This window comes from Macrobrachium rosenbergii, chromosome 57, assembly GCF_040412425.1.
Source record: "Macrobrachium rosenbergii isolate ZJJX-2024 chromosome 57, ASM4041242v1, whole genome shotgun sequence".
NCBI lineage: Eukaryota > Metazoa > Arthropoda > Malacostraca > Decapoda > Palaemonidae > Macrobrachium > Macrobrachium rosenbergii.
Genome location: NC_089797.1, coordinates 14,239,518 through 14,263,046, shown reverse-complemented (window position 1 = coordinate 14,263,046; position 23,529 = coordinate 14,239,518). Strand labels below are relative to the sequence as shown.

Below are 23,529 nucleotides of genomic sequence, written 5' to 3'. Positions count from 1 at the left end.
TGGAGCATGAGCCATGAGCTACAACCTTTATAATGTATCATTAATAACATTACTCTTCTCTTACTGCTAAGTGCATCACAGAATGAAGCATAAATAAGGATGCATATTTATCACTTGGACAACCTGGTATTTTTCTGTACAGGGAGGGTTATACATACAATATATATATATATATATATATATATATATATATATATATATATATATATACATACATATACATATACAGTATATATATATATATACATATACATATATATATACATATATATATATATATATATATATATATATATACACATGTGTATATGTGTGTGTGTGTGTGTGTGATATATAATGTACGTATATATTTAAAACTTTAAGATACTCCTATAAAGGAATCACTAAAGAAAGACACAACTTACAATACCAAACCATGCAAAAAGAATCATCACCGTCGGAACAAAAATACACGCTTTGCATCTGTGACAAGTTAAACTGCAAAATGTGGTAGACTGAAAAATGTCTAGCGTGCGAGAGAGAGAGAGAGAGAGAGAGAGAGAGAGAGAGAGAGAGAGAGAGAGAGAGAGAGAGAGAGAGAGAGAGAGAGACTGCTGGAATCAATCTAAAAACCACCGGCACGATTCAATGACCGCAGGCAGACAGGTGTCTCGTATATCCTAGCGGGTGTCAGGTGCCATCGCCAGACAGGGTAGCCAAATTTGTGGTCGCGCTCCAAGCCATGAAATGAAGATTTGCTGCTTGCGGGATATTTACAGACCGTCCTCCCAGTTTCCGTCTCGTTACAAATACATTCCTTCCCTAAGCTGGACTGCCAGCGACGCTTTTGACATACTTGGTATACAGGTTACCTAGATGAAGAATTGTTATATCAATTCTCTTTCTTTCTAGTTGTAATGGATGCAAAATTTTGTCCAAACGCCAAGCGCTGGGAGCTATAAAGCCATTCTGTGCTGAAAGGGAAACTGGGAGTAAAAATGTTTTAAAGGTGTAACAGGAGGAAATATCGTCGTCGCACTATGAAACAACTGTTGGGAGTGTGGAAAGTACGACGGAAGAAAAAGAATATGAAAAGAGGTAGCCTAAATTAAGAGGAAAGAGGCTGCAGCTAGGGGCCGCAAGGACGCTGCAAAGAATCTTAAATAATGCCATTACAATGTCTCTTTCATTATAAATAATTAAATGGAAAGAGTGACTGCATCTGGGGTGAATGAGAGATGGATGCTGAACTAGAGAAATGGTAGTCTTGTAATGTCTAAAGGATCTAAGCAAGGGAGAGTTTAACGCATAACATTCTTTCAATATTTTGTCCATCCAAAGACCTCGATGCAGGTTCAACTTTTGATTATATTATGGTTCCCCTTTGGTCTCTATTTTGCCCAGTATCTATTTCACTCCCTTCAGGCATGGACTATTATCTTATCGGCCTTTTCCACTGCAAATACTTCTACTCATTTGCTTATCTTAACAAGACTCGTGCACTTTTGATCACTCTAGTCGCTTTCCCAATTACGCGAAAAAGCAAAAATGCATTTTTACCCTTACTTTAAACCATGTCCATGACATTATACTTGTTTCATCACTACCAAAATAATTAGCAAACCCCACAAACACACACACACAATATCTAACTACTTTCATATGTAAATAAAGAAACAAATATAAAAATCCCTATTAATAAAAATGACTTCAGTAACTACTGGTCAACATTCAATCTTTCCGAAATCAAACTTATAATTTTTGTTGTTTTAAATTGAGCCAGCCTTGTGCTTGCACAGGCTCTTGCTCCTCAAGCAGCCCGTAAAAAAAGTAATAATAATTTTTAATAACACTAGAAACTCTGACTGATTCTGAAGAGCGCAATACAAAATAAGAAAAATCATCAAAAATCCCAAAAATTCACTATTATCGAAACACTGTCCACGAACAGGGATTTGAAGCCTAATGACATTTCACAAAACACTTAAAACATTCATCACACATACTACAGCACTATTTCAGCAAGAGAAATTGACATGAATATTTCTCTATGAAAAATACTGCGAATAAGCAAATTTTCTGTGAATAATGTGTGCATATCCTATATTTCACAGAGAAATCCGCGAATAGGTGAAGCTGCGAATTTGGAACTGTAAATGGATGGGGTCCACTTTACTTATCTTAAAATCCATTAGATCAACAACATTATGCTGTCCATTCTCTTTGCTCCAATGATTTGTGCTCTATAATTTCCGATATAATTATCTAAACAAGACTGATTTCCTCAACTCTTCCTTTCCTTTCAATTCCTTATTCTTCATCTTTTATTTTTCAGCAATAGTCATATACAGTATGCAATGCACACTAAGTGCTGCCAGCCTGCAACCTAAGTGGTACCATTCTGCACAATTCCTGTTGCTTTCTTTATCTCAACTTCTCTGATTCACAATCAAGTTTCTCCTCATTCATTAAATATCTACATTATTTACTGATATGTATAGACATCAACCTACTACATTTTTCACATCCAACAATCAATCTACCTGGAATCTAACTATCATTAACTTTCTTCTTTCCGAAATGCTTTTAAATCCCTTATCAGTCCCTGCAACTTCTCTTCCCTCTCACCACTCTCGATGGAATCAGCAACAAGAAAAATCCATTCTACACTAACTTCACTATTACATACTCCCTTTTATCCAATTTCTGAGTTCCCTAGTCATTCTATCCTTGCAATTTTGAAACAATAGTATGACAGCAAAACATCAGTACTAAAAAACTGCTACTACACTTCTCATATTAACTCATGAATTGGCACCAATCACTATTCTACAAGCTTTAATCTCTGCATGAAAATTCATATTTCTGTTCCATCACTACAAAATTCTTTATTTCCATACGTCAGGGATCAATGGCTAATTTTCTCGTGAACACTCAATAACTGATTGCTTTAAGCACACTGCTGCCATCATTTCAAAGCCCATCCGCTCAACAAAGTTTACATGAGATTTTCCCTTTTCAGGGATGGATACTAAATGAATACTCTCTTTAATTTTGTCAAGTTTTTGCATAATTTTCTATCTGGTCTAGATTAGGTCTCTATCTATGGCCTTCTCTCTGGTTTTTAGAGATCATCATCCTGCTACCTCCATATCTGTGATTACTCTGAGTAACTGCTCTTCATCCCTTCTTTCCTCCATTACACTTCCACACAGCATAAACTTTCTATTGTAATCTGATTTTCTAGACTGTTAACTGCTGAAATTGACATTTATGTTATAAAATCAGTTGAAATTATAAACTCCTCTAAAAACTACTGTAAAATGAAGGTTACAAAAAACTGACCCACCAAAAAAAGCAAAATACGGCTGTAAGCCATAACCACTAAACTTACCTTCCCCTTACAAATCATAATACAAATAATAAATGTTAGCAATATAGTAACAGAAAATTATGGCTCACCTGCTCCATCATGCTTACAAGATATCAAAAAATGGATCAAGACATACCTTGGTAAGTAATGTTGTTTGCTGCTATAAGATCTGTAAATCCATTAAGCAAGTTGGACAGGAAACCAAGCGAATGAAGTCTTCGACAAATTGTTGGTGAAGATTTGCACAAAACTAACAAAGCATGAACGCACTGAGTCAAAGAGGCACTATGAGACATTTCACTCTCACAACACAATCCTGAGGAAGACATAACTGAGGAAGATGCAATCAATGCTGATTCCTGACGCTGGGGTTTCACTTTTGGTTCATTATCGAAAACACTCTTTGCATCGGGCAACCTTGATTGCACTTTTAATTGAGAATTGTCCGAATTTTGTGACGAAGTGTCATCATATGAGTTTGTAGATGAAGTATTTTGCATACTTGGCTTCCCTTTGGCACTGCACTCACTGGGTACACTATTTTTTGCATCAGGCTCTAAGTTCTCTTTACAACCACTCTCTCCCATGTCAAATATATCATCTTCGATACTGTGATATACAGATGAAGTGGAAGTGTTACTCTCAACTGACTCAGTTCGATTTAATGTTTCCTTCTTGCTTTTGGCACTTATTGATGTTTCCAAACCGCTGTCAGTATGCTTCATACCTTCCCCAACCTCCCCTTCAGTGAGGACTGGAGATGTTACACTACTCTTTTCAAAATCACCAGATTCTGGCTTTAATGAATCTGGTTTCATATATTCCCACTTTGTTTTTGGCCAATCCTTCATATCATCACTCCCTTCTTCCTTTGTTTCAAGGAACTTGACATGGTGATTTATGATCAAATCTAAAGCAAGCAAAACAAGCTCAGGACACTCAAGATCTTCCTCCCGTCGAGATGACCTGCAAAAAATAAAACAATAGATGCAATTCCTGTAAAACTGTCATCAAGCATTTTGAAGATGTGTCTAGGAACAAAAACTTAAAAAACTCTATCACAAAACAAAAAACATTTCAACCTACCTTGCAGAAGTTGGGTAGGTTTCATTTGCTAACTGCTCAGTATCAGCCTCATAGCCATCAGTGTCCTCTGCATGGTCTGGCTCAGCTGTAGGCCCAGTTGTGTCTTCATCCAACACTTCCAGGACATGCTAAAATAAAATGAGGAGTATTTCATGTATATGTACAGATTTCATGTGTTCTACTTTGTATATTCTGGAAATATTATGTAAAACAGTCTCAATATATCATTACTGTACTTTGTTCCCAAATAAATATTGATGAATATTACCTATCAATATTTTGTATTCTCTTGCAATAATCTATGCTTGGATCAAGCAAATGGAACACTTAACTATTATGAAGTCAACAAAAGATTACAGTAATGCTTTTCAGTGTCACCTTAGTTACATGCCTTGTACTATACCGCTATTACAATGCTTAAAGGTTACTATAAAGCTGTGTTATTCCCTAAACAGTATGTCCAAGCAAACTGTTTCAAAGTTTAGCTAAGTATAACAGAGCTCCTTTGAAGGAATTGACCAGGGTCACTGTATGAAGGATTTTTCTCCATACTCAGCTGGCACGATTAAAGTATGTAATTACCTGGGCAGAGTGAGAAAGAGAGAAGGTTGAACTGGAAGACCCTGATAACACACAGCACTGCATCAAAACTGACACTAGCTGTTTCACATCCCCACAAGTCCGTGGAGAATATCTCAGTAAAGGAGAACGAAGTTCATTCAGCAAGGTTTCTACATTCAATCCTTGGGGAAGAAATCAAATATACAATGTAAGAATCACTATCAAGTAGGCAAAACCTATTTTTATTAAAGTTGCAGCAAACCATCATAAATATGACAACAAAAGTAGACAATACTCTATAACATCTCATTTTACTGTACCTGCATAAGGATATGCCACAATTATGAATGTCAGCAAGGAATGCACAAGTGAGAAAGTGACTGCTAGTTCCTCTAAAACAACACTATGGAGACTCAAAGCCCCTGGAGAAGAAAAAATTACAGTATGAAACATCCTAAGAAATCAAAACTGGAAACAAAAGTTTGTAGCAAAAACACCTCCAAAGGGAAGGGAAAAAGGAGGTATTAAATGTTCCCTCACAATTATGCCCTGAATATAATGTGACATGAATAAAGTTAGTTCTTCTGATCTTCATACTGATAACATATAAAAGAAAAAGTTTCTCAAAATTCTTGCAGTTTTATCAATAATATAAACAAATTTTTAAATGAACTGACAAAACTAATGCCTTTCCATACAAAAATAGACTTCACTTCAATCTTAGCACCTTCAAAAAAATTATCAAAAGTAAATTCTGCACATGAAATTATCACAAAATGTATTTGCTACAGTAGCAACTAAATAAAATAAAATTATTTTGCTGTTCAAAAAACTTATTTTTTCCTTACCTGAAGATGCTCTTGCAAGATCCTGTGTAATGTTGATCAACAGCGGTGCAGCTAGAGACCTAACTGAAGATGCAGCTAAATAGGCTTGAAATTCTGAACTCTTGTGTAACACCTGTGTGATTGCAACCCACAACTCTCCTAACCCTTTGTACTTAGTTGCAAGGATCGTGGCATCCATGTTCTACGAATAATAAAACACTTTTGTACCATCATATTATATAAATATACTAGTGAAAGTTCTTGAAGGAACGTTTAAGGGAAAAAATTTGAGTAAATGTGAAGAGTGAGGTACATGGGAACCCTGAAGATGAAGCAATGAATGTTAACATGGAAGGTGAAAGAATGGGAGCACCTTTTTCATTTGGGTATTTGAGAGTAAATGGAAAGGATGACAGTAGTACTTAGTCAAAAAACAGGAGAACCAAGGAAAGTAGCAGGGTGTGCACTACAGACAGGGAAGACTCGCAGGGTGTAAAGTGTTAAAAAATTGGAAGTGCTTGGAAGAATGCAAAGAGGAAGACCTATTAGATGAAGTGAGGTATTTGTACAGAAACTGCTTAAATATCCAGGAGGCACAAGAATGCATATAAAACAGAGGTGTGAGTATAGGGGTTCAACAAGCAACACACACAGGCCTACTGCATAGGTGTATCAGTAGGCTAAGGTTGTAGAAGATCTCTGTTCACCGAGTTCATCCATGATTCAGCAGTGTAAGAAGTTGCACTCCTGAGCCTGTAAGGTGTTAGTGTTGCTGCAAATATGATCACCACAAATACTAATCTGCAGAATATCTCGTCTGTGTACTTGCTGCTGTCAACATGACACTCTTGTCACCTGATAAGTTTACAATAAGACAGTACCAAACCACCCTAAAAGCTCACTATACGTATAACAGTTAAGAGATCAAAGGATGCAGAGAATCATGGCATAGATGAGAATTTCCTAAGAATAATAATGTAAACATTCATTATGGATGGACAAATCAAAGTCAGAAAATGTTTAGGAGATACAAGTGCTAATTCATGGAATTGTAGCTGACACAGTATTAGTCGGTGATCCTGAAGAGCAGCTTTACAGCCTGGTAAACATGTCTAAAAATCTATGATAAAGTTGTGAATGTTACTATGGGAGAGTATGAGGTTAGATAAAAACCAGGAGATTGAAGCAATAAACAAAAGTATGAATAGTGGAAGAATGTAAGCAGCTGATGTGTATAAGCATCTGTTAAGTAAATTTACCAGCTGATGGTAGGATAAGAGAAGAGGTAAGCCACAAAATAAGTTAACACAGTAAAAAAACAGAACCTCTATATAATTTTTACCAGACATGAGTACTGTCAATAGTAATAGCTGGAAATGTATGATGGGATCTTTCACCAACTCTTCAAGAAAGTGAAATGTAAATGTTCAATAATATTGAAAACACTGTTGAAATTAATTTTTTGCATTGTAAGGTATGTGTCTTAAACAATAAAGGTAGATGGGATGAGGAAATTTTATATGAAGAGTGTGGGATCTTATGGTTAGCAAAGGTCATAAACTACATCAAGTGCTTTCAGTGGCTTGTTCTCATGGACAAAATAAGAGGATGACAGACTGTTAAATAGGGTGTGTAACTTGGATGTTTTTGGAGGAAAAGAAAGAAAGAAAAAGGAAGACCATGAAAATGTTTGCTAGATGGGATAGTTACCTGTGTATATGCAATTTTAATATCTCAAAAGTAAACATTAAATAATGACGTAAGGCACATCTCATTTACAAAACATATTACCTTGAATTACTTTATTAATCAACAGATTCAACAGTAAGATACACATTAGATTTCATATTTTTGAGACTTACACATCAACTGTTTCAGTTGTAAATTTACTTACCTTAAAGTTTTCATCCGTGTACTGATCTAGGAAATCTTCCCGACGTGAAAACTGTTCTGTTTTCCTCGACTCACACGAACCTTTCACTTCAGAATCATCAACTGCATCTTGTCTGATAATACGTCCACTATAAACTGGTTCATCATCATCATCATCATCACTGGCTTCACTTGGATGAACTTCTGTTGCTCTTGGTGGATTTGTATATGCTGGCAAATCAACATCAGGCTGCGTCTTGTATCCTTCATCGTCTCCACTATTGACACACTCCTGTGAGCCAGAAATGACAGCTTCACCCATACTCAGCTGAGTGTGAATGAAGAACCGTTGTCGCATTTCTCTGTCCTTCATGTTGAAATAAGCTGTCCAGAATTCATCATGTTCTAAGATCTCTCTCTCAAATACCTTTGTAAATATGAAATTACTCTCTTCATCAGTGTCACTTAAGACTGGCAGTCCAGGCTTTGACTTTAATTCTTTCATAACAATGTTGCATAATAAAGCAAATGCTTCATGCCTGATCCCAGGAACTAACTTACTAGCCATGATAAGAGTAAGACCATGGTCCTGTAAAAATTTCATCAACTTTTGGTCGCTTGATTCTGCTAGTGTTAGCCTAAAGCACTTAAAAAGTCCAATAAGAACTTCTCTATTGAGTTCTTTTTCTTCCAGCTGGATGTCTACACCCTGATCACAAATTTGTTTGAGTGTTGGAACAATTAGATGTTCACAAATTTCAATTTTCACTGCAGTATTACTCTGAGAGAGTAGACGTATAATGTGACTCATGATCTTTGAGCTGACCTGTGGGCAGAATAAATACTTCTTGTACTGGGAAATACCTTCCCAGTGAGATATAGATAATGTTTTACCTTTGTCATCATACCCTTGACTGTTGTAGTTCAAAGGGCTATGAAATGAAGGCACACTTCTCCCACTGAATGTTGAAGAAAACGATTCTTCTGGAGCATACTCCCCCGTCACAGAATGATGACTAACACCCATGAAATCTGGAGTCTGACAGAATGCACATCTTGGTGGGTCTCTGACAGTTAGTCCACTCAAGTCTCTCCAAACAACATTTTCAATGTAAGATGCTGCATATCCAACCAGGCGAGGCTTTTCAGTTAGCATCTGCAAGAGCCTGCTCAATATCATTCCTGTATTCATGCAACAGCACAGACCACATTTTGTGAGTGCTTTAATACTGAATGTATACAAATCTGCTTCATGATTATAAGACATAGAGTCCAGTAAAATACATACAAAATTTGCAATCATGCATGCACTAGGATCAATAGCATTCACCATACTAGAGCTCATCCCAAAAACTTGTAAGTGATGATTCTGCACTGACAGATATTCACAAAAACGATGGCTCTTTTTCTCGCACTTTTCTGAATGATGAACATCTTCTCGCCAGTATTTCATATATAAGACTAACCTGCTCAACAAATTAAGTACATCTGCTCTTTTGTTTACAGAGAGTAAGGCGTTCAGAGAAATAACTTTCTTTATTACTAAAGGACCATTATTTTCTAAAAATACCTTGTGAAGACTCAGGCAGTGACGCACATCTTTATATTCCACTTTCAGGCAAGTGCAACACAGAAGAGTATAGATCACACCAAGGATACCTTCATAAGCAACTGATGCCTTGCCAAAGGTTGACTTTGATATTTCAGCCTTAGGTGATGACCCAAATTTGGTGTCTAAAAAACCTGTTATGAGTCCCATTACTTTTGGGACTACTTGAAGATCAATGACAGTATTCAACCACTCTCCACTTTTGAGAAATTTCTGTACAGCTGAAAACAACAACCTTAAAACTTGTGTTAAAAGAACATAAATAGGAAAAGAGTCTTCTCCTTTAAATTCTATGGTCTTCAGTTCTTCTACCATGCATGGAATGGTTTCTATACAAAATACCAAAATTTCATTGCAAGCTAATAATGGAGAAAAGATCTGCTTGGTTTCAGTTTCATGAGCTGCAATTTGAGCTTGCAGAGAAAGAATGCACTGTAAAAGTTCCATAACTGAAAGGCACAAGGCATCCTCGTGGCAGTAAACCTTGCCGCTCATGCGACTGCTGGATCGGTCTGTTTCCGGCTCTAGGTACTTGTCGTCATCGCTATAGACAATGTTGGTAAAGTAATCAAAGTCCTTTGGGTTCATAGTAAATTTGACCATAGATTTACGACTCTTATTGGCCTTGGGGAGCTCTTCTCCCTCCGATTCTGACTGAATATAGTGATTAGTTAGTGACAGACGTTTCCGTCTTCTCTTTCCAACCCTTTTAATACTCTGACAACTTGACACACTGCTGCTTTTGGATCCTGAGGTCTGGGACCATGAATTTGGCAGACACAAACTGGGACGATTTCCTCGACCAGTTGAAGCATTCCTCTGGTGGGAAGGATGCACAGTTGTGCCAAAGATTGTCTCTAAATTTAGGGTGACAGCTGGTTCATATCTAAAGGTGAATGTACTTGCAGCATCCTGGTCTCCTTCTTGACGTCTTGGCTGAGATGTTATATGATTACCATCAAATTTTGCTGCATCTTCAAATGGCTTCTTCTTGATAGGTAATGTGCTGTCCTTTTGGTGCTCATACCAAAATTTGCATTTCTCTTCAGCTGAGGCATTCTTGAAAATATATCTAAAGACAAAGCCTAATACATGACTTATTTCCTTTATTCCTGTAATGCTCTGAAAGAAAAAACAAAGGAATACTAAATGAAAAAATGTTTATGAAACTACCAAAACTCTCAGAGCGCTATTACATGAAAACCACACATTACCCACCAAAAATACAATTTCTGTCAAAACTTAATGTAACATCCTACACTGTAGAAAATAAAATCAAAATGATTAAGAGTAGTAAAAACATCAGAAGCATGATTGCTCCATAGCAAGTATGAAATATTAAAATGCCATTGAAGCTCACCAAATCTTGCATTTTTTGTTTTCGAAAAGAAAATCTCGCCTGTCAGAGTACAACTTAGACTGGCACTGAAATTCTTTACCAACTACAGTATTCAGATTATTAAGCAATAACAAAACAACTATACCAGAGTGCCTAACATGCAATACCTATACAACCTGGTTCACTCCAAGGATTTCTAAATGGTTAAGCAGGCACATTATAAAATTTTTTTTCTCTGTATATACTATACTCAATTAAAAAAAACATATTGATATAAAACCTGACTAATTTTTAAACAATGCTCATGAAAAACACACCAGTTGTCTAAAATATGCCTTAGTTAATATATTAACAAAAGATAATTAATATTGACAGACAATTTTGACACCATTTAACACTTTAAAATAAACATTCATAGCATGGTTTGTTTCCTCATGAAATATGCCATCATCAAAACTTATTGTCTTCATCACCTACCGACAGGTCTGCCATTTTACTATAAGAATTTTCAACTCCATAGTCTAAATTAAATACTTCAATATATATTCTTAAAGTATGCCACTTATTAGAATTTCTCTTGCTTACCAACCATTTTATGAGACTAGTGGATCTTCAGGAGTACTTGAGGTGATTGCCATCACTTCCATTAAATCCTGTTTTATTGAATGACTGGATTGTCTGCACCACTATTTGTGGCTACTAGTTGAAACAGCCACTGGCTTGGGATGGAATGAATAAATACATAGGAGCCATTTCTGTTGATTCATTCAAGAATTCAACCTCGACAATTAGAAGAAGTGCTGGAGATATTGTAAGTTATAAATCGCCCTTCCCTCCCTTGATACGCAGCACTGTTTCATTTTCGTATGTCTACACCTAAAACCTAATAACTCCATCTGAGCCATACTATGTACAGGCCGTATGGCAGATAAATGACACAATTTTATTTGGTATGGCATATGATAATTTACAATATCTTTACACTGTCCTAAACATGCCATAAATTATCGCAGCTAACGCTATGTATATTATTGGTTGAAACCTTGGGTGTATATGTAAAGCACACTTTTTACTGACATATGTAACAACAATCACATTTTATTATGGGATACTAATTATTAAAAACTGGAGTAAATGATACACAATTTATGTGAGAGAGAGAGAGAGAGAGAGAGAGAGAGAGAGAGAGAGAGAGAGAGAGAGAGAGAGAGAGAGAGAGAGAGAGAGAGAGAGAGAAGAGATAGCTTAATACGAATGCCTACTTGATTGAAATAACATTTACATGTAATCGACAATCTAACTCGAAACATTTCCATGTACGTTTCCTGACTATGGTAAATGTAATGGAGACGGCCACTTATCAGTAATATAATCTTTAGGCTGAACAATATTGAAAACAGGGGTATATAATGTTGTACATACGAGATAATCTGAGAAATCTGCCAAGTTAATGGGGAAACTTGCCGTCTTTGGTTATGTTTTTATGTTCACCCCAGTGGGGCTGGTACTATAAACAAAGTGGAAGCTCCGGTGCATCACGTTTAGTACCAGCGCCCTCAGGGACGAAAGTAAAAACAAACAAAAGACTGTATACCTTAATATCTCAGCAGATTTCTTAAAATATCTCACTTGTACTACATTATATACACCCTTTTTCTATTGTTTAGCCATGAAAATTATATTAATAAATGTTATCTTCGTGTGGCCGTCTCTTTTGACATTTACACTATACTACAACGTTAATGCCAGAATACAGTACTGTATATATGCTGCCATAATATATACACCCTTTTTCTATTGTTTAGCCATGAAAATTATAATAATAAATGTTATCTTCGTGTGGCTGTCTCTTTTGACATTTACACTATATTACAACGTTAATGCCAGAATACAGTACTGTATATACACTGCCATAAATATATAGTAAAAAAAATCTAAACCAATGTAACAGGCTAGCATTATGCTCAAGTAGCTTACGTGATTTGAATGCTGTTAAGATTTCGTAAATTTTCATATGGCCTACCAAATACAGTAGGCTACTACTGAATCATACCTTTAATAGGGCATACCCACACAAACACATGGTCTGGATGACACTTTCATCAACTTTTTAATGTAAAATACCAAAATTGCAATAAAAAAAACGGTAGCTACCAACTCTCCATAAAACCAGCAGACAAATGCACATACAAGGCAGCCTTATTATTATACTCTTTCAACTCACCTGTCCCCGAAAAATTAACATTGTCACAGGGTCATGGCAACATTGTGGGACACACTGCCCACAGACCAAGGAAGAGAAAAATGGTAGAGGAAGGACATGTGAGAGAATTATAGAGGGATGAAGAAATTTGTTTTTATTTAGCATTTCCCAACGTTTTGAGAGAGAGAGAGAGAGAGAGAGAGAGAGAGAGAGAGAGAGAGAGAGAGAGAGAGAGAGAGAGAGAGAGAGAGAGAGAGAGAGAGAGAGAGAGAGAGAGAGAGAGAGTGTAATTGTCATAAGTGAGTGCTTCGGTTGTTGGAAGAGGGATGAGGTCGTTAGTTTGTTTACGGCGCTGTCTGTCTGTGGAATATGTGTGTGAGGATTTTTCGGTTTTGAAGGCAGTCTTTTTGAGTCTTGAGTCAGAGCTAGTGCTGGTCTGTCGTTTGGTTTTGGACAGTTTTTTTTGTGTGCTGATACAAAGTTGTTGTTTTCCCTTGTTAGTGTGCTGTTCTTGTTGCTGTATGTTCGTGAGTCGTGTGTTTTTCTGTTTTGGTTTGGTTTGTGTGGTTTTGTGTGCTGTGTTGGCGACCATGGACGCCTTACTCCATCTTCCAGCAACCGAGGACCAGGGTGAGTGTTGTGTACTGTTTTTTTGTGTTTTGAAATTCTGCCACAGAATTGCTTAAGATTTTCAGTTAGGCTGAGCTTCCCCTTATCACTTGTGATCAATCTCTCGTTACTGTTACCCATTCGAGGTCAAATCGGCATACCGTAGAAAAGCACATCTCTAAATGCGCCTCACATAATAGAATATTTCAATTTCCTTTACTTGGATTAACAAATACTTTTCAATGGTGATAAGCTGTTGTTGTATTTACTAACAGAAAAGGGAGAAAGCATTCTTGTAAGTAGATGTTGATTTTACGTCACACCAGCCTTGCCAAGTCAGAATGTTTGTTTATCAGTGCCAACAAAACAGTAGACTGATACTTGAAGTCAAGAGCCCGACAATGGTTACTATAAGGTTTTCTGGGTTAATAGCCAATAAATTACTGAATGTGAGAAAGGACAGAAACGTATTTCGAAAACCATCAAAAATAGTGCCCTTTCAACGTCACTGGGAAAGCATTTTGAATGCTTAGCTACGTTAGGCTCACACAGGATAAGCACATTGATAATACATAATTTCTCATTTTCAATAAACCTGTTTCCAATATATATTATAAATCGATAACCTTGTGGTTTCCTTAAAATACAGCTTGACTATGTTAATAGTCAGTTCTCTAATGTCCTCCCGCCAGTGCACTTCTAACCCGTTTCATTCTTATGACATGATTTCTAATTAATTCGTACAAGCAATATAAGGAAAGTTAGGACTACGACCAACATGAAAGACAATAATAACGGACAAAAAAGTTATTTTGAGAGTTCTGACCGAGCTAGTCGTGTATTTTTTTTTTACAAATTTATTCACGACTTAATGGCTTTCATCAATTAAAGAAACATTTATGAAGAAAAAGATGTAAGTGAGACATATGTTAGACACTGGTAGTGTATATATACTTCTCAGAAATCGTAACAAACCTAAGCCATAACTCGAGTCTGCAGTACTGTTTCCTATTAGGCGGTCAGTTATAAAATGCATATAACAATCGTTATTAAAAAAATATGCAGTAAAGTCATTTGGCCAATTTACAGTAGTTTCATACATTTTAAAGAAAGCTTGCATCATATACACTGTTTATTAAAAACAAGAAATTTTACATTAGTAAGTGCAAAATGCCACACTGGGGAAAAAGAGACACCAGTTGTTTCAGCTGAAGCTCTGAATCCAAACGTCAGGTTAGATAAATTCCTGCCGCCCTCTCCCTCCCCTGATTGTTCACATCGTTCACCGTTATTTTCTACTGGTACTTAAGTTTTTATAACAGTATTGCCCGGGTATAGCAATGGCAACTCAAAAGGACATATTCATCATTAAAGTTATTTATTCACTTTTTTATGTTTAACCCTGTCTCTTCCATATAAATAAGCCCTTTGGTAGGAATTCAAAGTTTATTTGATTACTTTCAAATAAGATGGGATTAAGCCAATCAGCAGCTGATATCACGGGCAGTGTTACCATGACTACTTATTAATGAAGACGATATTCCAATAACTGATCAGCTGACACCGACTACAGTCATGCCTGTATTTCATGTTGACTTAGGTGCCTTCAGCATTTTTCAAGATGCCCTCTTAAAAAATTTTCGTTAACTGAATACCAAAATTGATAGTGGCTAGAACAACAAAGCTTCAACAACTATGGTACATGTTTATTTCACAACATTCCTCATTTAATAAGATCATAAACATTAAAAATATAAAAATCTACAATCAAAATGTTAAGCTTATAAAGTAGGCCTAGGTCTGGCAAAGGAAAACTCGAAGTAACCGGCTGTCCGAAAGCAATGACAAGATATATAAATAAAAAAGCTTTATATCCGTTTTTGTTAGGTATTATTGTAGCACTTTATATGCTTCTATTCAATGCAATTTAATGCATAAACTTTCCACTTAACATTGCAATGGACAATATTATGCTTAAGTCACAGTCATTCAGGAATCGTAGGATTACAAGGACGTTAATATTGTTCATAAAATTACTTTTGCACTCCTGAGTGGGTGCATTGCCGCCAACCTAATCTGCCAACACAGCTTTTATTTTGGGATTTATGCACTTTTTCTATTTTTCCATTATTTTTTTATTTTGATGGCCTTTTAATACTTCAACGTGCTTACAGTATAGTTTTATATATATATATATATATATATATATATATATATATATATATATATATATATATATATTATATGTCTTATATGTGTGTACTCTATAAACGTAATATGTTTCCCGTATTTTTGATTTGTTATTTTCTATATTTCTTATGTGTTGTGAAATATAACAGTGGTTTTGTAGTATGTATAATTTTGTGCAATGCTTATACATTTTTTCTTTTGTGTTTGTCATATATGGACTGTAGTAACTGTAATAGTGTTTATGGAAGATGCTATTTGTTAAGTCTTGCAAAGGGTTGGTAGGTTATGTGATAAGATGTGTCTTCCTGTAAGCTTGTTGTTCAGCTGGGTGACCACACAAGAAATGGGTATGCAAGAGAGATCCTAGAAGCCACTTGTGTTACCAGTTAAAAGGGAGATGGGTTGACAGGTTTGATATCCATGGCCAGTTCAGAGGCCTGTGTATTTACAAAAGTGTTAAGACAGAAGTTGTCATCATTCAGATAAGAGGCAGGCCTATGTAATTCTCTGAGCAAGGGAATAATTCCCCTGTCTTTTTTCCCTCTTCAGGGGAAGAACCTGTTTTTTTCCTTTCTTTCCCCAGGGAAGAAACTCAGTTTATGCCTGTTCCTTCTAGGGTAACCACTTGCTACAAATGCCTAACTGGCAACCCAGGTTTAACCTCATAAGAGATATTGGTAAAATAATGCCAGTTCAGACAGAGATTTGGTAGAAATACGGTGGTTCCCCCACCCCCTCCCCCTCTCTCTCTCTCTTTATGTAAGAAGAGTGTAAAATTGTGGTCACTCTCCCAAACATATAAGTTTTGTGAACTGTTCATAATATTTAGTGTTCTCTTGGTAGAATCTGATATAAGAGAGAATATATTGTAACAGGCCTGAGGTACAAGTGTTTCTACTGAGGAACAATGGTGTGCAGAGACCTGTATAAGGTAAAGAGGTATTTACTTATTATTTTTACCATGGTAAAAAGGTGAATGTTATCTTTTAAAAAGGTGAATGCAATCTTTTTAAAAGGTAGATATAATCTTTAAACAGATTTTGCCAAAGTGAAATTACTGTTGATAAACTTTTTGTGTACTTTTACATGTTCTTGTCTTTACATTTCTTTGATGTGTTCTTGTGTTTATAATTTCACAGTGTCACCCAAGATTTTGTGTTGGTGATTTAACATTGATTTAGTTAGCACGTTATATGTATTATTACTTTAACATTGAAAACTTGTGTTGATTTCATTTCTTAACCCTTAGTGGACAGATTGAGCTTCAGTGTTAAGTAAAACAGATCTGGGGAAGTGGCCGGATTGAGCTTCAGTGTGAAGCAGAATTACGCACCACTGTTGTGGTAATAATGATTTGAAACAAAGGTGCCAATACTTCTATATGCTATAAATTCACTAATGGCAACTTTTATACAGACGTGAGAGTTAGGCCAGTATCAGTAATGCTTATGACTTCAAGGGGGAAGGTACTGCATCTCTCTCTCTCTCTCTCACGAGTCTGTGTAAATTTGCTTGTAAATATACGAAGGGGTTGCTGTTGTTTTTTGTTTTTGTCTTTTATGATAGTATGTCAGTTGTAAATGTAATTTTACAGAGAAAATTACAAAGAAATATTATAAAAAGCATGTAAAAGTAAAAAAAAGTTATGAATCTTCCTTCTTGTAAACTTACGTGAATATTTTACAACAAATATGCAAAAAATTTGTTACTGCTTGTATTTCTTACCTGTTTTGATATTGTGTGAACAGTAATAATTTTACAAAATCCAAAAAACTTATTAGAAAAAACATAAGTTGGTAAAATTTACGATTGTCTTGTAAATGAGGCCCCACAAGGGTTTGTAAATAGTCATTATCAACTTCTCGTGGAAGGTAGGGAAAATTTTTTCGAATTTTTTTATATATACAGTGTGAATGATCATGTCATTCTCTTTCCATTGATGTGATTTTTTTTTTATTTTGCCGACCTCAAAGTTTCCCCGGTTTGGGATGCTGCACATTGATAAATTATGCCATCCCTTAAGGGTTAAGATTTCTTTTCAAATTTGGAGTAAATCTTAATAGTTTGAATTTTGCTTAGTCAACGTAAATTATTGATAAATATAAAGTTTTGTGAATTAATCTTGTTTAAGAATTAATTAAACCTTATGTTGTTTTCAGTAATAGTAAATTTTTTTGAGATTGTGGACTCTACTTATTGAACTTTTGAAATGAATTTTTGTATTCAAAGTTTTAAAAGCATAGGGTTTCATTCTGACCACCAGTGAATATGGTTATTTATATGTACGCACAAGGTAAGTGATAAACATGTTACGTTCTCCTTCGTGTTTTTGAAGTGAATTAGGACCAGGGAAACAATCATAGTTATTTGGTGGAGTGATGCCCTTTCCCCTCTAGTATATTTATTGCTTAACCCTTAAACGTCTACTGGACGTATCATACGTCGACTAAAATTGTCTGTTGGGTGCCAAGTGGACGTACCGTGCGTCGACTACAAAAAATTTCAACCTTCGGTCAACTTTGACTTCGACCGAAATGGTCGAAAAAACGCAATTGTACAGCTAAAACTCTTACATTCTAGTAATATTCAATCATGTACCTTCATTTTGCAACAAATTGGAAGTCTCTAGCACAATATTTCGATTTATGGTGAATTTTTAAAAAACTTTTTCCTTACTCATGCTTGCGGTAACTCGGCGAAAATTTCAGAAATTCTTTTCAAATCATATTGTCATAATTTTTGCACTGTTTTATATTAGCCGTTACATAAAGTTTTATATACGAAAATGTGCGCAATTTCATGTAAAATACAGCAAAATACAACCCATGGTTGTAGCTTTTAACAGTTTGGAAATAATTTCATATAAACCACGATAACTGCCAAAATTTCAACCTTCGGTCAACTTTGACTTCGACCGAAATGGTAAAAAACGCAATTATAAGCTAAAACTCTTACATTCTAGTAATATTCAATGATTTACCTTCATTTTGCAACAAATTGGAAGTCTCTAGCACAATATTTCGATTTATGGTGAATTTTGAAAAAACTTTTCATTACGTCCGCGCCAGAAATTCTTTCATCACATTGTCGTAATGTTTGCACCGTTTTATATTAGTCATTACATAAAGTTTTATATATGGAAATAAGCACAATTTCACGTAGAATACAACAGTAAATAACTCATGGTTGTAGTTTTATCATTTTGAAATATTTTCATATAAATCACGATAACTGCCAAAATTTCAACCTTCGGTCAACTTTAACTCGACCAAAATGGTAAAAAAACGCAATTATAAGCTAAAACTCTTACATTCTAGTAATATTCAATCATATACCTTCATTTTGCAACAAACTGGAAGTCTCTAGCATAATATTTCGATTTATGGTGAATTTCTGAAAAAAAAAAAAAAAAACTTTTTCCTTACGTCTCTGCGCCGTGTAACTCGGCCGAACATCTCAGAAATTCTTTCGTCACGTTGTCGTAATGTTTGCATCGTTTACATTAGTCGTTACATAAAGTTTTATATATGGAAATGTGCGCAATTTCATGTAGAATACAACAGAAAATAGCTCATGGTTGTAGCTTTTATCAGTTTTGAAATATTTTCACATAAATCACGATAACTGCCAAAATTTCAACCTTCGGTCAACTTTAACTTGACTGAAATGGTCGAAAAATGCAATTGTAAGCTAAAACTCTTACATTCTAGTAATATTCAATCATATACCTTCATTTTGCAACAAACTGGAAGTCTCTAGCACAATATTTCGATTTATGGTGAATTTCTGAAAAAAACTTTTTTCCTTACGTCTGCATGTGGTAACTTCGGCGAACATCTCAGAAATTCTTTAAATCGTCGTTGTCGTAATGTTTGCATCGTTTTACATTAGTCGTTACATAAACTTTTATATATGGAAATGTGCGCAATTTCATGTAGAATACAACAGAAAATAACTCATGGTTGTAGCTTTTATCAGTTTTGAAATATTTTCACATAAATCACGATAACTGCCAAAATTTCAACCTTCGGTCAACTTTAACTTGACCGAAATGGTCGAAAAACGCAATTGTAAGCTAAAACTCTTACATTCTAGTAATATTCAATCATTTACCTTCATTTTGCAATAAATTGGAAGTCTCTAGCACAATATTTCGATTTATGGTGAATTTTTAAAAATATATTTTCCTTCGTCCACTCACGCGTAACTCGGCCGAACATCTTAGAAATTCTTTACATCACGTTGTCGTAATATTTGCACCGTTTATATTAGTCGTTACATAAAGTTTTATATATGAAAATGTGTGCAATTTCATGTAGAATACAACAGAAAATAACTCATGGTTGTAGCTTTTATCAGTTTTGAAATATTTTCATATAAATCACGATAAATAGAAAAAATTCGACTTTCGGTCAACTTTAACTTCGACCGAAATGGTCGAAAAACTGCAATTATAAGCTAAAACACTTGCAGTCTAGTAATATTCAATCAATTAGCTTAATTATTCAACAAACGGGAAGTCTCTAGCACAATATTTCGATTTATGGTGAATTTTTAAAAAACTTTTTTACGTCTGCGTGTTCACAAACCGTGCATCATTTTGTGATAATATTTTCTCTGTGGTGCTTTGATCGTTTTACAATTTGTTATATACCAAAATCATCGCAATTCAGTGTACAATACAAAGAAATACAAAATAACCCGTTAGCTTTAACCGTTTTGCTCACAGCGCGATTTGTATAAAATTATATATGAAAAGTTTTTTTAATGTCATATATTTCAATATTTATATATGATAATGATATTTTTTCATTTCTGATAGTTGCATACTAAACTTCAGGCAATGATAAAAAAGGAGCCAAAATGATGACTCTTAATCTTAAAAACTAAAGCGTGCTGTGATTTTTTGAAAAAACTTTTTTCCACTTAGCGCTAACTCCCGAGCATGCCGGCATACGGGAGACCTTTTTGTAAATAGAGGCTCTGTGTTTAAGGGTTAATAGTTATTACCTCACTCATAACTTGATAAACTTAGATTGATTTTCTCAAGTGATAAGCAAGTTTTAAGGGATCACTGTTACCTTAAGTGTGTTCTGTCATCATATTATTGTTATGAGGTTTCAGGTATCTGGCTGAAGTGAGGTAAATTTTGGATTTAATAGTTATGTAATAACCAGGTACTTGATCACTTCATAATATATATATATATATATATATATATATATATATATATATATATATATATATATATATATATATATATATATAATATATATATATAATATATATTTATATATATATAGTGAGGTAAATTTTTGGATTTAATAGTTATGTAATAACCAGGTACTTGATCACTTAATATATATATATATATATATATATATATATATATATATATATATATATATATATATATATATATATATATATATATATATATATATATATATATATATATATATATATATATATATATATATATATATATATATATATATATATATATATATATATATATATATATATATATATATATATATATATATATATATATATATATATATATATATATATATATATATATATATATATATATATATGTATATATATATATATATATATATATATATATATATATATATATATATATATATATATATATGCATACATACATACATACACACATACACCATAAGTCAGTTAAATAATCTCATGATATCTGAGACCCGTAAATACACAGTATTTCCCTTTTTCAAGTAATCACAATTGAAAAATATATTAATTTACTACAAAATGTTAATGAAACTATCCTAACATGAATTAGATCACGATATCCGATAAAACAAAGGCACTTGTTCCTACTTCCTAAAACCGACATGCAGTACATTTTAACTACAACGAACATATATGCTTAAGAGCAAGGGAAAAAGTTAGTACTTACTGCAACTCCAAGCTGATCAAGAGCCACTAGAATTTTTGCTCCACATCCCCGCAATACATACTGCTTAAGAGCAATGGTGTCTAAGCCATCATCTTGGGTGAGTGACAGAGCACCAGAAAGTTGCCTGCTACGTGGAGAACTGTGAGGCATTGACCCAGCAGACTGGTGGCGAACTTTTTTGTGAGCTGGCAAGGCATCAATTGGAACACAATCACTTTTTGATTTATCCAATTCCGATTCATGCTGAATAACATCAGGTGAACCAGGAGCGACATTATCTTGAGCTACTGAGTCACAAGAGCCATTATCCTTTGTCAACTCAGCTTTCAGTTCCTCAAAACATGTCCCCACTATGTTGGAAGGTACACCATTGCTCTTACACAATATATCTAGAGGCAGTGCTTCACTACCGTCACTTTTTCTTACACCGTGGGAGTCTGTGCAGTCCTCATCAAGACTTTTTGATTTCAAGTAAAGTGTGTCAGAGGTACCTAAATTATTTGAAAAAACATCACTTGACCTGACATCTACTTTGAGAGATTCTAAAATCACATCATTTTCTCGCATATAATTCAAAGAATTAGGAGCACTGCTGTTAATTTTTTTGTCAATATTTGGCACATAATGGGTGTTAAAAGTTGTATTTTGATGAATATCTAAATCAGGAGCACTGGTGTTCACTTTAGTGGAGGAGTTAAGGTTGGGAACATCTCCATTTAGTTTATGAACTAAATCCAAATCAGGAGCACTGAGGTTAATTTTACGAGCTACTCCAGTAACATCTGCTTTGCTGCCATCACTTCCACTAACAATACTTGCCAAATCTGGAGCACTGCAGTTAGTTTTCCTTACAATATCCGAGTTGGCACCTACATTATTCATGGGAACAGACTTTGGGAAACTATGAGCACCTATGTTAAATTTCACTGGAATGTCTGCAGAGCGTGGAGCATTGCTACTGCTGCTCTGACAATGAAGTGAATTGTTCCCTATTTCTGCAGAATCATGATCAACTTTATACACAGGATTTACCGTCATTATAACATCACTCCCAGAGAAGTAACTCACAGAATTATCTTTCTCCTCATTTTCCATCTGTGTGCTTTGGCTGCAATGATTCTGGATGGACTCTGTATCATTTTGAAGAGCCGAAGAGTGGCTACTTCCATCATTACCTTCGATGATGTCACCTTCATTTTTCAGAGCAAGTTTAGCATATTCCCTATTAAAATTGTCATAACACTGCTGAAGATCTGCCTGATTTTTCATAAACTGTTCGTGCTGTGCACAGGGTGACTTACTGGTTTCTCTCAGAGAAACTGTTCTTCTTCCAAGCTGCTTTCCAGTCACCCTGGGTCGACAGCCTTTTCCAAAATCACTTGCTTGTGACCCATCACTAACAATGGATTCCACAGATCGGCTAGTTGCACTTGAGGACACATCACTCTCATAACTTGCAGATCCCAAGCAAATATGCTCTATATCAGCTAAGAATTGGGCACTGAGAAGATTGATAACACTTTCAACGTCACTGAAAAGAAAAAGTGCATTATTGTACTTTAAAACTTTATGATCAATAAGTGAAATCTTTTTATGTCACATTGAACAAATATTTAAGAGTAATAACTGTCTGAGTACCCGTAAACTTTTATTATACTTTATCAATTTGGAAAGCCTTACCTTGTAAACTAATTGCATCTTGGTTATGACATTTTTTGCAATACTAAAAAGGCAATAAAACAAAAGAAAACAAGCGAATTTCAAATTTACAAACTAAAACAATACCACTTTTCAAGTGGTATGAGAGAAAGGGGGACTGATTGATTCACTGATATCTGTGAGCTGGTGTCTCAACAACACCATCACTGATGCTGGGACTATGTTCTTGCTATAAAGTACTTGGAAAACTAAAGGATAATTATATAAAATTATTGAAAATA

General features: G+C 34.8%; 1 protein-coding gene across 10 annotated transcripts in view; it reads right to left on the bottom strand.

The window, feature by feature from the left end:
- The window catches only part of mv (lysosomal-trafficking regulator mauve), a 284,471-nt gene that overhangs the window by 225,418 nt on the left and 35,524 nt on the right, over positions 1-23,529 (bottom strand). For all 10 annotated transcript variants that reach the window (XM_067101421.1, XM_067101424.1, XM_067101413.1 and 7 more), the window contains exons 4-10: positions 21,590-23,120; positions 7,721-10,429; positions 5,848-6,028; positions 5,320-5,421; positions 5,021-5,181; positions 4,439-4,566; positions 3,489-4,318 (exon numbers count right to left, since the gene is read on the bottom strand). In XM_067101421.1, the coding sequence (XP_066957522.1) occupies positions 3,489-4,318; positions 4,439-4,566; positions 5,021-5,181; positions 5,320-5,421; positions 5,848-6,028; positions 7,721-10,429; positions 21,590-23,120 (5,642 nt within the window). The remainder of the gene's footprint in view (positions 1-3,488; positions 4,319-4,438; positions 4,567-5,020; positions 5,182-5,319; positions 5,422-5,847; positions 6,029-7,720; positions 10,430-21,589; positions 23,121-23,529) is intronic.